Below are 16,520 nucleotides of genomic sequence, written 5' to 3' on the forward strand. Positions count from 1 at the left end.
GGAAGGAGAAATCCTCTAAATCTTCAATTATGAAAAATGCTGCTTCACTCAGTTACGACGTACTCCCCTACAAATATATATATATATATATATATATATATATATAGGCATGTATGCATATCTGTACGTAAGCAGATACTTATCCGCATACGAATATATATATATATATACATATATATACATATATATATATATATATATATATATATATGTGTATATGCACATGTATAGGTATTTGCGCGTTTCGCTGGAGATTGGGTTATTTGGAGTTGATCGAGTGGAATCGGTGGCAGCCCCTCTGCAGAATTTCACACATCTAAAAGAAAGTGTAGAGGATGACGGTGAAGCCATGTCTGTCGACTGGCTTGCGTCTGCCTTGTGGCGTTGTACAGAGGGGGGACGAGATCGTTCTCCAGATCAGCAAGTAGACAGGAAAACTCTCTCGTTGGCTTGTGTCGACTGGGAAGAGTGCCGTGCAGACGCGTTCCCCCCGACAACAAAAAAGGAACGGCAATTTTCTTTCGCCTCTGGGGCGAGTCTCCCCCTTGACGCCTTGAATTGCATGCGCATGCATGGCGCGATTTGTGCATTGGGGGATGGCTGGGAGCGAACCGGTTTGGAAGCGGCCGCCGCATGCGCGACTTGCCTGCGTCGTGTGTTTTGTTTTTCTGCTTCGACTCTTTTTCGACAAAGGAGGCACCGGCGAAGGACCCAGCTGCCTCACAAAGAGACAAAAAACAACTCGCGCGAGTGGAGACCGCAGAGCGCTGCTCAGACACACGGCCCGTCTCCCCCTGTGGAAGGCGGTTCCGCAACGCCCGTCTCGAGACAAAAAGGGAAGCGCTTTCGTTTTCTCTGGTGTTTCCTCTTTGTGCATCCCAGCAGGGTGGAAAGGCCAAGACAAAAACTCCCCAGAAAGCTTTCGGGATCGGTCTCTACCTCGACGCATGCGCATCCCTGCACACCACCACGTCGACAATTGCATGCATACAAATCTAAAAAAAAGCCGGACATCCAGTTTTGGGTGGGCAAGTATTTCTCGACGCGTATCGATCTGTGGGAGGTTTCAGGTTCTACGTTTGTGGGGACAGTGTAACTCTACGTGGAGAGAGACGAACAACCGATTTCCAGACTCGACGGTCTACTCGTCTTTCTGGCCTTCCAACAGAGCCTTTGGCGAATGCGACTCGCGAGAAAGAGTCTCTCTTGCAGACAGGGAAGGTACCTCTGCACTAAGAGAGCTGCTCGACATCCTCTTCAGACTCGACGGCCGCGGGCGGCGAAGCAACAACCACGCAATCACCGCGGCCAAGACGCAGACAATGCCAATCCAAGCGACCTGGAAAAAAGAAAACAGACGCGCGCAACGCTTCCAGAGAGACGCTGCAGGACCTCCAGTAACACAGCAGAACTCAAAGTCAAAGAAGAGGCAGTCCAGCGCTGTTTGGAAAACACAAGAGTTCGGAGTCAGGAAAGCAGAGGGCGGACGAGGTCGAAACGCGTTTCCTGAAGCCTCTGTCGAGACACCCTCAAAACCATGTCCACAAACAGCGCAACGCAACAGAGAAGTTCGCACACAAACACTGGGAATCCAGAAACATGACAGCGACACCCACAACACAGAACGAACATATCCATATCCCTATCTTTGATTCAATCGACGCAGGCATGCCTTTAACCCCATTCGTCGTCTGTACTCGATGCAGCGAAATAGGAATGGAGCTCCGCATGCTTCAGCCCATGTGGAGGAGAGCACATGCATGCAAGTAGACTTGAGTCTGCGTAGACACAAATCCTGTGAAGACTGTCCTGAGTACGCGGTACCTACAATAATCCACTGGGGACAAGGGTCGTGAGGTTGGAGGCCGTGGAACCACTGGATCGAGAGGAGTGCCTCTGTGCTGACGACGGCGAGGTCAATCCAGCACTGCACTCCCATGCGTTTGCAGTTTCTGAAAAATCCAAACACACCACCGCAAAAAAAATCCATAAATTCACTAGAAGGAAAAGGAGACGTCTCACGCACAATGCCAAAAATTCAAAACTCCCCGGAAATGAAGCAGAAAAGTTTAAGAAGTTCACAAAAAGGTCCTTGTCATCTGCCTTTTCTTGGCGATTAAGTGAGAGACCGCTCTCACCTCACCTCTCTTCACAGAAGCAAGGCGCAGAGAAGAGGAGGGCAAAGCGACAGACACCGAGCGAAAACGGAATCGAACCAACATGGACCAGTCACACAACTGCCACAGGAACAGACACAAGAAAAAGGCGACCTTATGACTCTCCGCTCTTCCCTCCACTGTCCATGCCAACGGACTTCCCCGTCTACACATATCTTTGTACAGGAAGTTATATATATATGTATACACATATATATATATATATATGCACATGTATGGGCAGATCGATGTACAAATAGAGATACAGGTAATGGAAGATCTGCATCTGCGTGATATTGTTTTCTCGGATATACACGTCAGGATGCGGACGCTTCTGTCCATGCCCGCGAGTGGAGAGGCCGCAAGCGGCCTTTGTTTGCACTCACACATCTGTGACGAATTCGTAGTACTCGCGAGTTCCGGCCGCCGCCATGAAAGTCCAGAGAGTCAGACGAGCAAGAATCAAGCCGTGGGCAGGCTGAATCCAGAGCTCTGCCTTGAGGAAGAAAACGTTCAGGTCCAGCAAAGTCACCGCGACGCAGAAGAGCAGGAGACTCACAAACGTCGAGGCGCTTGAAAACAACTTGGGCCATTTGTAACCCGTCCTGGAGACACCCAAAGCATACATATATAAATATATATATATATATATCTGGTCGCTTTGAGTTGCGCAGTTCTGGATCGCGGATCCTCTGTGTACAGCACCACGATCTGGTTATAACGGGATATTCACAATCCACGGTTTAACAATTGAATATGCCCTTCTCAAAGGTATCTCACGCACCTGCCCCATCTCTCCGTCTCTCCAGCTGTCTCCGTTTTCGCGTATGTTCTTTATACTTCGTCATCACTTCTCCCTTTCTGTGGATGCCTCGAAACACGGACATGCCTTCCTTGCGCTCTGTCGTTCAAACTCATCACTCATATATTCGTGGATAAACAGATCCATAAATATATATATATATATATTTGGAGAAGTCATCTACAAACAAATATACATACACATAAAGATATAGATATATTTGTTTATATTTTTTGTGTGTATTGCGGCTGCTTGTTTCTACTCCACGACAGAGAGTTCGCAACGGAGGCGACGTCCTTCCCTCAGGCTTTATCTTCACCATTCGTAAGGAGCGAACTGTCGGAGAGATCCAGGGACGACGCGGCAGCCTGAGCGTCGTGAGCGGACTGGACTGGCGGATCTTTTGCGGCTTCGCAGTTCGTTTTCCGGACAGGAAGACGGCGACGACGGCATATTTGAGGCAACATTCGGTTCGATCTCCTCCTCCCTCGCATCCCGACAGGAGGAAGACGTCGGAGAGGGCAGAGACGACTGGGGGCAGGACGCCGAGACCAAGGAATCGTCGTCATGCCAGAAATACTCCTTCATCTGGAACCGACGACAGAGTGCGAGGCCGAGGTACATGCCCAGCAGGTTGCAGCCGAAAACGTCGAGAATCAGCTGAGCATACAGCAGACGGGCGGGAGGGAAGGAGTGAAACAGAACCAACGAAGCTTTTTCTGCCGGTCTTTTCAGCAGCGGTCGTTATACACTCGGGGACCTTGTGTGTTACATCTTCGTGACAACTCGATGGGGGCGTATTCGGAAGACTCTGCCCACGAATCTTCTCTCCTCCAGGTCCGTCGGCTACGCACAAGCGTCACACAGCGGCTGGACTGCATGCGTCGAGAGATAGGGAGGTCCATGTCGAGAAGTTCGCGCGCGGAAGGTGATCTGCCTCTTCACCCGTCGCTTGTCTCAAGCTTTGTCACAGGCCGACCCAGCCGGAGTGCTCTTTAATGGTAAACTTTTTTGAAGAGTTCGCAGTCGCAGAGAGGCGGCAGAGTTGTGAAGGAAGGACAGACCAACTTCTGGTCTGCATTGGAGAGCTAAACAGGTTGGCACTTTCCTATCTGAAGGCGGTGCAAGAGAAAAACGCGCAGCCACTTGGGGGGGCGAAGAGGCACCTGAAGACGAGGGGAACCGTGGAAGGAAAAAATGGGCGGATGCCGGTGCGACACTGAGGCGATGCGCCAGGCGAGAGGATAAACACTCAGTGAATTCAGGGAAGTCACAGTGGGAGGGAAGAGAGGAACTCAGAAGCAGCTCCACACGGATGAGAATCGCCGGAGAAAGACAAGTTGAGAGCTCGACAACGACCCGAGTAGAGGGAACCAGCGAAGAGCAGCTAGACGTACATGGTCCCACCAACACTCCCAGAAATTGGGGAGAATGTGCCGGAGCGAAATTTCCATCCACTCAAAGAGCACCGAGAGAATCCACAGGAGTCGCGCGTCGCGAATAATCAGCGCCTTCACCAGCCAGCCGAAGAAGTGAGCCAACACAAAGACGTCCATGGAGCCCTGAGGACAAGGCAGAAGAAACGCGCAGAGGAGCGGCGTCTGCACAGAGGCCAGGAAGGAGTGAGCGGCGGAGAAGGAAAAGAAAGGAGCGACGGGATGTTCCGTCGAGCGAAGAGGAAGACTAACGGAGAGAGTCAAGGGAAGGACAAAGTCACAGGACCGGCGAGGCCTTCTCACGCACTCTGTCGACGAGGACCACGACACCCAGAGCGGAAGGATCTTCCGTGACAAGGCAAATGAAAGAAAGCGAAAAAAAAGAGATTTCACCCCGCAGCAACAGCAACACACAAGAAGCCTTTGCCAGCACGAACAGAGAGACGACCTCCGCTGTCGACAGAGCCACAGAGGAGGGAAACGAAACGGTGAAGAGCGCAATTGCGAGAAAAAGAGACAGAAGGACCGCAATTTCGCTCTGAGGCTGCTCGGTCTAGACGACGAATGCACGAAAGAGAAAGAGAACCTTCGACTCCTTGATTCGTTTCGTAAATCTCAGCATGTACACAGACGCGAAAAGAGAGACGTGAGAAAAGGCGCTTTGAGACAGAAGAAAAACGAGAAACGAAAACTGTTTCCAAGGGAAACGAGTGTTCTTCGAGGCACAAACGAAGGCAGAAGAGTCGCAAAAAAGAAAGTCGAAAAACGGTTTATGGAGAGACATGTAACGCCGTGCTTCGAGTCAACAAAGAAGAAGGAGGCGCTTCTCTTACCGCCAAAGTCGAAAAACTGTGACAGTTCTGCGCGTAACTCTTCTCCGGCAAAGGCTTTCCTAAATTTGGATCGATGTACCGCAAGCCACGGCGAACATCGTCCAGGTCCTGATCGAAGAAAAAATCAAAATCTTACACCTCAAGCATACTCACATATATATATATATATATATATATGTATATACCTGAATGAATGAAAAGAGACGTGTGCACATGCATATACACACAAATATATATATGTATATATATATATGGATGTGTGTCTATTTTTATACATGAATACAGCATAGGTGTGTGCATTTGTAGACGGGAGGGTGGAGCTTTCATGAAAGATCGAGAGACGAAGAGGAGCAAGTGAATCGCATCGCGACGGAAGTGGAAAGACACAAACTTTTTGCGAGGAATGGATGAGTAAACGAACCTGGAACAGGAGGAAGACGAGGAGCACGAGGTAAAGCACAGAACAGCCTTTGATGAACCTCCAGAAAATTGGAGTCGGCCGCACAAGCAGTCCGTCCGGAAACTGCAGAGTCCCGAAGATGAGGAACATAGACACCGCCGCGACAGATCCGCTGAACACAGACAGACGCACAGAGTTCGAGATCCTGTCAACTTCCAGTGCTCCAAACGGGAGGGCCGTTCATCACGCAGCTGAAACCCGGTGCAGGCAAAGGCGAACGCCCTCTCTGTCTACGTAGGTAAGTCTAGAAATGGAGTCGTCTTTGCCATTTACAGAGACTTCCCATATATAAATACATACATAAATATATACATAACTATATTTATATATCATGTATATGTCATGTATGTATCTGTGCAGATGTGCAGACATGCGGAGAAAAAACTGTATCCGTACAAATATGGATGAAGCTCCACGCGTAGAACGACGCAGACGCATGCAAGTGTGCGTACGCGGAAATGCGGGGAAATTCTGTTTGTGGACGTTGCTCACATGAAAAAAACAAGAAAGGCGACTGCGCCGAAGCTGAGAGGACGCGGACAGACGCGTGGACCGGAGGACCGGACTCCGAGAGTGCAGGGAAACAGACGAAGACGAGGAAAACGGAAACGACGAAGCTGAAACTTCCGCGAGACTCCCATGCAAACAGAAGCAAGTGAAGAAGACCTACCAGGCAATTCGCCATCTTAAACTTTCCGGTTCCGACACCGAAGACACCAATTGAGAAGCGACGAAAATGATGACCAAAGACGTACACAAAGTCGACACTGTCTTCGGCCTGCAAAGAAAAGAAAGACAACTCTTCTCAATCAGTTGAGGTCTGCATTCTTTGACATCTCCACTCCTGTGTAGTTATAAGAATATGTCCACGTACGGTAGATGAGTACAACGCAAAGTCAATGGAGTCCCATATATATAAATATATATATATATATATATATATATATAAATAGATATGAATACATATCTGCTAAAGTCATGCCCATCGAAACTCACATATATCTATCCGACGCACATACATTGAGCCCCCCACCTTGATGCCTTTCTTAATTATGCATCTATACGTAGGGGGAGAAAGCCGAGTCTATAGGAGGATATATACATTTACATGCACATATATGCAAATGAAGGCCTTCATGCTTAAATACACTGACCCATACGTTACACATATATACAAATACATGTATACACACATACGGCGCTTACAGACACACGGCTGCACCTACCTTTGTATCTTTCGACATTAACTTATTTGTATGTATCTATACGACAGAGAGAGAAAGAGAAGAGTTTATGGATTCCTGTGTCCATATCTATACATTATATGAATACCTACGGAGTGGAGGAAGCATACCACATATACACTGATACATGCATTTATATATATGTATGTATATATGTATGTATATATGTATATATATGTATATATATGTATATATATGTATGCGCATATGTATAAAGAGGCAGGGCAGTGTTTTGTGTGTACTTTGGATGGTTGTTTTTTGTGGACTTCGTTGTGTCGGAGAGTTGGCTCACCTGTGCAGCCACCCTTCCTTGAAGAATTCTGGAGCTTGAGAAGCTCTCGCTTGTGGGCTGATGTACTCGCGAGTCGGCACAGAGGTCTGCACACCGACGCTGCGCCTCAGAGGCTGAGAACCTCTCTCCTGTTCAGAGAAGGCGTGAGAGGCGGGAGAAAAGGAGGAAGCGAACGCGGCAGAGACGCGCGGAGCGGCGGTCCCCGACATCTTGAAGAGACGGGAGAAGCACAGAGAGAAAGAAAGACCGAGAGAGGAACAGAGACAGACAGAACAGACGGAGACAGCGACAGAACAGACGGAGACAGCGACAGAACAGACGGAGACAGCGACACAAACGGAAAGAAGTCGAGATGGAGGCACACAGACAGAAAGGGAAAGAGGCAGAAAGGAAAAGGAAGAGCGGCAGCTATGGAGACAGGACGAGAAACAGAGGAAAAGGAAGGGGGAGCGAAGACCCAGAAGACAGAGTAACACCGAGTGTTTCAAGCTGAAAGATGAGAGCAAAAGGATCGACGACAGCGTTTCTCCCCGTTCTTCTCCTGTCTTGTCTCCTTTTTCTCCGTTCCCTCTTTTCCTGTCGCCGAGAGGATCTTTCCCCGTTCTCGATCTAGGCGATTCGCTTTTTTCCTCCGTCCTCTTTTCTACGTTCTTCCGTCGAGCTTCACGACGCGAACGCTCCTCGCTGGGCCGCCGTAATTGCCTGTCGCTTGAAACGCCGGCCTGTCGCCATGGCAGGCGACGCACAGACAGGGAGCAGAAGTCTCTGCCCGGTCTGGAAAATGGAGGCTGTTGTCTTCCTCCAGGAACTGAAGAGACAGAAGAAAGAGAAAGAATAGACAAAGGCGATGAAAGCACTCTGCTTGGCCGCGACGCCGTCGCATGCAGAGAGCCGGGAGACGGTGATGTCCTCTGCATGCACGACGGAGAGAGCCGGTGCGCAGTCGAGTCTCGGAGATCGACAGAAGCGAGGAAACAAGTGGACCAAAGAAAAAGGGAGAAGGAAGGGGAGAAGATCCAGGAGGAGACGGAAGAAACAGAAGAGCCGCTTTTCACCATCGACGCGCCTCTCAGAGACTACCTCTGAGTGACGAGAAAACGCGAGAAGAGAGAGGCGGGGAAGAAAGCAGGACAAAGTCGCCCGGAGCGCCGGAGACGAAGGAAAGAGTTGAAACGCGGAAGGCAAAAGTGTGTCAAATGGTCTTGCATTTCTCACTATCTCAAATGCCTTGAAGTTGGGTCCACTGCCGGGGGAAAGATGACAATCACTTGGTCGCACATACCTTCTCGCTCTTCCTCGTCAGTGTCTCTTCGATTCTGTCTCTGCCCCCATCTCACGTTCCTCTCTCCTCTTCGTCTCCTGTCCTGTCGCGCCTTCGCTGACGCACCTTCGTCGTCTCTGTCTTCTTCCTCTGCTTGTTCTTCCTCTGCTCGCTCTTCCTCTGCTTGTTCTTCCTCTGCTCGTGAGGTCTACGCTTCAAGAACTCACCATGGCGCTCTCGGCGTATTCGCTCCGTTCGCTCATAGTCACGTACAACTCCCGTAACAGATCTTCAATGAACGCTACCATCGAGAACCTGAAGAACGCTCTCCGTTGGACGTCTCCTTCCGAGTCTTCCTCTCCTTCTTCTGCTCCTTCTTCTGCTCCTTCTTCTGCTCCGTCTTCTTCATGGTCTCCGCCCTGGCCTGTGCCGCGGCGCGTTGGGCGGCGGCAGTGGCGAGTGACGTATCTGAAGTCTCCCTTCAAGTACAAATATGCGTTGAGACACTATGTTTTCGAAGACCATCGATACGCCTTCGCGTTCTACGACGTCAACAGTGTGCAGGAAGTCGTCAGCGCCGCTCTCGGCGCCATGGCTGGCGAAACCTGCTGCTCCTGCCGCTTCTCATGGCGGTTCGCAGGAAGGGTAAAACGGAAAAAAACGAACCTTTTCCGAGGCAAACGTCTCTGCGCGAAACGACGTTCTGCGGACAGCCAGCGATCCACCCCAATGCACACATCAAACAGAGCTACTCCACACACCTACATGCATATATATATATATATATATATATATATATGCATGTGCATATGAATACACCGTAAACCCTGTATATATATATATATATGCATATGTGTGCCTATGCATATGCAGGTAGTTTTGTAGAAAATATGGAGTTCCCTATACGTATATGTTACCAGACAACACTCTACATATATATATATATATATATATATATATATATATATATATATGTGTGTGTAGATATTAGTGAACGGAAGGTGAGTTTATATCTGCCTGTGTATGCGGATAGGTACCTGTGGAGGCCTCGTTTTGTTTCTAGACTTTAGTACCTTTGATTTGAGGTGAGGGAGAAAGTGAGCAGAGTGTCGGAGAGTTGAAGCGAAAGGAAGGTTTGATCTGGGCGCATGTGCCGCCGCACACGGAAGGTGAGAGCTGTCTCTGCTTTGCTGTCTCCTTCGATGTCTCTCCTCAGCCGCCAGTCTCTCTCCCCACACCTCCCCGTCTCGTCCCCTCCTCTCGCGCTGCGTCTCTCTTGTCTTCTCGCTCTTCGTCAGAGGACGGAGAGGTCAGTAGAGAGCCTGTCGAGGGAGGAGAGAAGACCTCGGGTGTGAAGAAGGCTCCACACTTGGCGACAGTCCTTCGCGGACACTGCCCCACAGACAAGGAATTTATTCGAAGGGCGCTCGAGGAAGAACAAGCAGTCGAACGCATTCGAAAGAAACTCGACAAGAAACAGCTGCAATGGTTCCCTGGAAAAACACCCTGGGCTCCAAAATGATCAAAACGCTTCCCACTCTGCGTGTTCTACGTATATAATATATATATATATATATTATATTATATATATATATATATATTATATTATATATATATATATATTATATATATATATATATATATACATATGTGCATATGTATGTATTATTGTATATATGTGTATCGATGTTCGCACAGATCTCCATAAAAAATTTATGCATGTGGGAATGTGATCAGATGCTGGTTCCTGCGTGATCTCTGTATGGGTGTGAGTGTGTACGTGCATGCACGCAGTGTATAAATAAGTACGGGAGAAAGCATGTAACTGTAAATATGCGTAAATCTGTATGTATCTGGAGTTGGCAGAGAAAGGTCCGTGGATGTTGCAGCTGTCAAAAGGATTTTGGGGTGGGCGGACACACAGCTCCAGCACTCGGTGGCGAGTCTTGTCTGCATTTATTTCTTTCCTTTCAATGTCTGGACAGAGGTCTCTGTTTCTCGATTTTTTTCGCATCTTTCCGCCTTTGATTAGGAATAGCTCTCTGGGCTGAGACGTGGATTTTCAGAGCTCAAAAAGATTTCTGTTAGAAAAACGGTTCCGGACGCGGAAAATGGAGTGACTCAGGCTGGGAGAAGACAGCACAAGAAAGTTGGATCTGAGAAAGAAACCGAAGGAGAGATCTGAATCTGATGTCCATCGCGCACTGGATTTTCTGCGGAAGGAGACTCGAAAGAATCCTCAGACTCTCTGCCATATGTAATATGTTTCTCAGTCGTTCTCTAGACTCGCCTCAGGCCCCCTAGTATGGCGACATAAAACACCGATGACCGTCGATCCGACAGAAGGAAAATCTACAACGTTGCAGATGTAAATCCACTGTTCAACGCGTAATACCTTCTCTTCAAAAACAGGGGAGTTTTTGACACGGAAAAAGTTCACTTGATGTGCAGCGCAGGAGGTCTCTCGCGGAAGGTTTGATCCGGCGCTTGAGCAAGCAACCCTCCTAAAAGGAAGTCACATCATGTGCAGTTGTGCTGTGGGGACAGAGTGCAGTCTCGATGGCAGTTCATGGAGACTTTCTGCAGTTGTGAGAGAGCAAAGTACACGAGGGGAAAGAGGGACTCCGACATTTTTGTGTTTTCTCGTCTGTCGCTCCGCTGTGATCTTGAAGAGCTCCTTTGGAATTCTTTTCAAAGTGGAAACCTGTCCGTAAACGGTTAAGAAACGCGTCCCGAAGTCTTCCCCAGGTGAAACACCGAAACGTTACAGAAAAGAAACACGAGGCAACTCGCGGGATTTTTCCGCCTGGCTATGCTGAGGTGCATTTTACTCCGCATTCACCACCCGGTGGATGGCCTGTTTCCCGCACAAACTCTTCAGACGAGAAACGCAAGCAAAAAGCAAATCTCTCCTTTTGTTTTCTTTCCTCTCTGCTCCGTCTCTATCCCTTCGCGGCACTTTGTAATCCAGAGTACACTAAGTCACGATGTACAGAAATATATATATATATATATATATATATACATCTACGACATATATATATATATATATATATATATACATGTATATAGATGTATGCCGGCAATGAGGATGTGTGCATACCTGTATGCAGAAGAAGGAAAACAAGACTCTCTATCTCTCTTTCCACATTGAGATAAAACGCTGGCAGACATGTACGCATATATATATATATATATATATATATATATATACATATGTGCATATTCATGTGCGTAGTATGTGCATAGTGTAACTCGATAACTTGGTTTGTTCAGCGTGTCTTTGATAATGCAGCTGTCTTTCAGGCTCGGTAAAAAAAGACGAGTGAGGACGCCGGACCTCGGAACCAGCAGGGGAGCCCCGTGGGTTTCCGAGAAAGCGAAGCCTTTCGTCAACGGGGAGTTGTTTCGGTATCAAGCGCTTCGTCAACGGGGAGTTGTTTCTGTAACGGCCGCGAACTCCAACAGTGAATCGTGATGAAGGTAAACACTGAGTTTCACACTCCTTTGCTCCAACTTCGGCTCTCTGTCTTGCAACGTTTTCCTCAAAAAACGGTGTTGTCTCGGACTGCTTGTCCATGACTCGCACGCGCATGAGCAGCAGGGGGACATGCAGAAAGAAAGCAGTTCTCTCGCTCCCCGTTCTCGCGCGTGACTTTTTCCTCTCCTGTCTGGAGAGATACAGAGAGACGTTGCTTTGAGCTGCTTTGCGCCCGGACATGCCTCGGAGGCCGCAACGGGAGCTGTCTCTTCAGCCTCCACTTCTCTTCGCTCGCGTGGATCTCCCCTTGGTTCAAACGGGAGAAAGTCTTCCCCGCAGAGAGAACGCAGCGGAGGACTTGGCATAGCAGCGCGAGAGCCGAGCGTTGGACGAATAAAGAGAACTCGGAAAAAGGAGAGAGCACGCAGACGCGAAGGAAAGACGGAAGAGGCGAAGAGGGAAAGGAAAGCGACTGTGTGACGGAGAAAAAAGGAACAGCTCCACGCTCGGTCTACGAGTCCGCCTCTTCCACCGCGCTGATGTAAAGCACTGCAGAAGAAGAGAAAAAACGAAAAACGTTCAGCGCTCGCTTCTCTCCCCCTACAACAGCAAAGTGGAATACAAGTCCACGCACATGCATGTAGGCCAATAATGAATCGATATACAGAGAGAAATAGACAGAAATAGACAGAGAGAGGTAGCAATAGATCAGAGAGATAGCAAGACGTAGACAGAAACAGATCAGGAGACTAGCACGAAAACAAATATAGACAGCTATGGTCAGCTACGTAAAAAAGACCGGCAGCGAGAGCCACAGAGAGAGCTCCACAGAATGGAGAGTTACACAGAGAGCTGCGTAGAGACAACTCCTATATAGATGTATCCGGACACAGGAAGCTAGAAAGATACAGAGATAAACAGACATGTGTGAAACTAAATGTATACACCTATTCGTAGACAGAGAGACGCGAATGTGTATATTTATAGCGGAGGCGTCGCCGCGAAAGTGCATGCATCGAAATGCAAGAGTATCAAGGCCGCGGACTGCGGCACCAGCAGATTTCGGTAGGCGCCGTCACCTCTAAAAACGCCTAGGTTTCTCGACGCTTCTCACACGCTTCTCACCGTTGTTCCCGCGAATCAGAGACAGGCCGTAGGCAGCGACGAAGTTGCCGTCAACGAACTCCTCTGCTTTGTCCATGGCGATGTTCATGCGGTCGTCGAGGCAGGTCAAGACACCTGAAAGGGAGAGAGAAACAACAGAAGAAACAAGCTGAAGAGCGAGAGGGTACCAATAAAACAGAAGAAAAGGTGTAGATACGAACTCCCGACGAAGTCGCATAGAACTCCCCAGAACAGTTGCACGCCCAAGACAAAGGAGAAAGCAGGAAAGGTTTGCGGCGCCAAGATGAAAGCAGGATGGAGAAGAGAAGAGACACACAAGGAGAAAAGAAAGAAGGTGTAGACAAGAAAGAAGGAAAAGTAAATCCGGCAGAGAGATGAAAAGAAGCCCCAGAGCAAGCAGCGATCGAGAACAGGCGCGACTCGGAGAAAGACCTGAAAATGTCGAGAAAACAACGTGGAGGAAAGCATTTGTCCGAGACGGAAGGAGACTCTTTGGCGTAAAAAGCGAGGAGTCCTTCGACAGCGTTTGCGGTAAAGAACAGAAAGAATGCACTTTGATGAACTAACATATTCTACACTTGAGGGAAAAGCGTCTTCACTACTGTAGGGCATTAAAATATATTGATATTCTCAAACGGCTTCCATACGCCTCAGAGTCGTCCTCTCAGTGTAAAAACTGCTAAAGCAACTGGGGTGTCAAGCCGCGGAGAAGGAGAAGAAGAGACGGAAGCAAGAGGCAAGAAGAGGGAAAAAGCAGAAATCCACCTTCCAGAGACACAACAACTAGGAGACAAAAAGAGCTGTACCTCGGTAGTCTGTGCCATTGCTAAGGCGAACAACGACGCGTTGGCCAATGACTTTCTGAAGAAAGTCGCTCGGGGATTTCTTCGCGCTCGTCGCCATCTTGTTCTTCCTTGCTTTCCTTCCTCTTCCTCTTCCTCCTCTTCCTCCTCTTCCTCCTCTTCCTTCTGTGGACTTGGGGTGTCTGTTCTTCTGCTTGGTTTATCTCCGCTTGAAAACGGAGAAGCAGACAGAAGAGCAGAAGAGAGGGAACAAGGAGAGAGAAAGAAAGAAGAGGGAGAACGAAGAAGCGCGAGTGAGAGATGGCGAGGAGGCTGCCGAGAGGGGTGACGCAAGGGTGAGCGGAAAATCTGAGTTTGCCTTGAGATGCACCTCGCAGAGGCAAGGGAGAATGTCGTTCAACGTATCTTTGAAAGAAAAAACGCAGACAGAAAAGGCATCCGAGAGAAGGCAACGCTTCAGAAACGCTTCTTTCCACGCGCTTTTCAGGTCAGAAAGCAGCGTCGGGGAGAGATGCGCAGGCAAGGCCGCGATAGACGGAAGAGAAGAGGACAAGTCGAGATTCAGAAAGAGAGGAAATCCCGGCGGGGAGACGAAGGACAGAGAACACGATCACGCACCGAAGAAAAAATCTCTAGAAATCTCAGTTTGTGCATGCAACCGGAGAAACGAGCGGCGAAGAACCTACGGAGGCAGAGGCTGCTGACGCGGAGAGGGGAGAGACCGGAGGCGAAAGTACGAAAAAACAGAACATCCCTCGCTGGCGCGTAGCAGAGAAACAAAAAAGCCAAGCCGAAAGAAAAACACAGTTACACTCTCAGGTCTCTGAAGCCGAAGCGCTGTGCTTGGGTGTATCGAAACGCGAGATGTACTTCTTGTACGCGAAAAGCAGGACGGACGACCTGTGAGGGAAGTATCGTTTTTCTTCAAAACATTAAAAGAGCATTTGCTTCGGGGAAAGAAGACGAAGAAGGAACAGAGAATTCGCGTCGAATGCTGAGCTGCACTGGGGTGTGTCGCGACAGGGATGCATGCAAAAAAAAGTTGGAAAGCTCGGTGTCTCTCAAAACAGTCTTGGCCTCTCCGGGTCCTCGAATTTCTCGAGTTCCTTTGTCTTCCGCCGCTCCAGGTTCTTCTTCTTCACCGAGGAAGATGCACTGGTGAAGTGAAGAGAGTAAGAGCGCTGGGTCTTGTAGACACTTTGCCTGCCCCATGGAGGCGGACAGCGAAGACTCAGGAAAGACGCGAATCTCGTTGCCGCTTCTCATCTGCAGTTCCTAGATGAAATTGAACAGGAAATCTGTCAGTTACTTGCAGAAGAAATCACCCTTTCAACCTCTGTGTGTGTCTCCCCAAAGTTTCACAGGGTAAGGGTGAAAACCTGAACACTCGACGGAGCGGCAGAGTCGCAAGTCCGGAAGAAAACGTTGTTTCTCGTCGAAAAGCTCTTTTTGATCTTTAGCGTTCAACATCGAGTTACAGGAATCTCAGCAGGATGGAAATCTAGGACGGTGCACGCTACAACAGCCCCGATCGTATTCTTACTGTTTCAAATCTGGAGTTGTGGTTACTCAACTGCCGCGGGCTTCTCCATATGTACGGCTTGTACCTCCTTGTTTCCTCAGTTTACGCAGAAACTAAGTTTATCGGGACGCGCCCAGACATAACCGATGTGAAGGAGCATTGATTTCGTGGGAGAGAACCATTTATAATCTTTTCTAGGGAGTGTATACTACCAGTTCAACCACTGGTTCAAATCGAGGTGCCAGAAATACCATCGCGGTACGAATAATTAGAGAGCTGCGATGTTAAGCAGAGAAAACGGTAACGGCTATTCAAACACAGCAGTTGCCGTCTTGTGCTCTCTTCAGCTGTCCAGTCGAATGCTGTCCACGCGAACGCCCTAGACCTAGAAATCAGCGTTTCTGTGTCGACTGCTATCGAGAGGCGTTGCGTCACCGATTTATACACATTAGGCATATCGTACATCTTCTTTCACATGGATATGTCCACGTTCAGACACCATATATATATATATATATATATATATAAACTAGCGTACATATTTAAGTATACGAATATATATACGTACAAAGATATATAAATATATACACGTAATATATATATATATATATACATGTAGACTTCCGGATATGAACGGTGTCAGTGCTTGGATAAGATCTGGTTGGTACAGTGTGGAACACTGGAACGCTTCCCTTCCGTTGACGAAAGAGGTTCCAAACAGTCTTGACGGAAAAACTGGCAGGCTGCACGAGCCGCAGCTCGCGGCTTCAAGTGACAGTCACGTTAAAACAAGCAAGAACAAGCAGGTTCAATTGTCTCTTCAAGGTATCCACAAAATTCCATCCAATTTGTGCATTTACATATATACATAGATATATATATATATACATATGTAGAATACCCATATATATACATACATATGTCATAATCTGCAATTAAACACGTACATATATATTTTTATATATTTATATATATTTATATATACATATTTGTAGGGATATATTAGGAACTCCAGTTTTTCAGATGTTAAGGTGGATGTGTAGGCGTTTTGTGGGATGGCGAGATGATGGTGTTTTCAGATCTGTGCCGTTTCGAAAGCCTGTTC

At 48.2% G+C, this 16,520-nt stretch overlaps 3 protein-coding genes across 3 annotated transcripts; 1 reads left to right on the forward strand and 2 right to left on the reverse strand.

Annotated features, from left to right (window-relative positions):
* Window positions 1–923: 923 nt before the first annotated feature.
* On the reverse strand, window positions 924–8,281 carry TGME49_261480 (phosphatidyl serine synthase; the record flags this gene model as incomplete). Its single annotated transcript, XM_002365240.2, has 9 exons — window positions 924–1,339; window positions 1,829–1,952; window positions 2,543–2,761; window positions 3,278–3,618; window positions 4,356–4,520; window positions 5,228–5,335; window positions 5,649–5,799; window positions 6,358–6,465; window positions 7,224–8,281. 9 exons carry the CDS (start codon window positions 8,279–8,281, stop codon window positions 1,142–1,144), a joined length of 2,472 nt encoding a protein of 823 aa, XP_002365281.2. The 3' UTR covers window positions 924–1,141.
* Window positions 8,282–8,712: 431 nt separating this feature from the next.
* TGME49_261475 (hypothetical protein) lies at window positions 8,713–10,006 on the forward strand (the record flags this gene model as incomplete). The annotated part of the gene is made up of 2 exons (XM_018781261.1): window positions 8,713–9,129; window positions 9,701–10,006. 2 exons carry the CDS (start codon window positions 8,713–8,715, stop codon window positions 10,004–10,006), a joined length of 723 nt encoding a protein of 240 aa, XP_018637096.1.
* A 2,470-nt stretch (window positions 10,007–12,476) lies between these two features.
* TGME49_261470 (U6 snRNA-associated Sm family protein LSm6, putative) lies at window positions 12,477–13,993 on the reverse strand (the record flags this gene model as incomplete). The annotated part of the gene is made up of 3 exons (XM_018781260.1): window positions 12,477–12,514; window positions 13,091–13,204; window positions 13,897–13,993. 3 exons carry the CDS (start codon window positions 13,991–13,993, stop codon window positions 12,477–12,479), a joined length of 249 nt encoding a protein of 82 aa, XP_018637095.1.
* Between the last annotated feature and the right edge of the window lie 2,527 nt (window positions 13,994–16,520).

The sequence above is a fragment of the Toxoplasma gondii genome, chromosome VIIb, assembly GCF_000006565.2.
Source record: "Toxoplasma gondii ME49 chromosome VIIb, whole genome shotgun sequence".
NCBI lineage: Eukaryota > Apicomplexa > Conoidasida > Eucoccidiorida > Sarcocystidae > Toxoplasma > Toxoplasma gondii.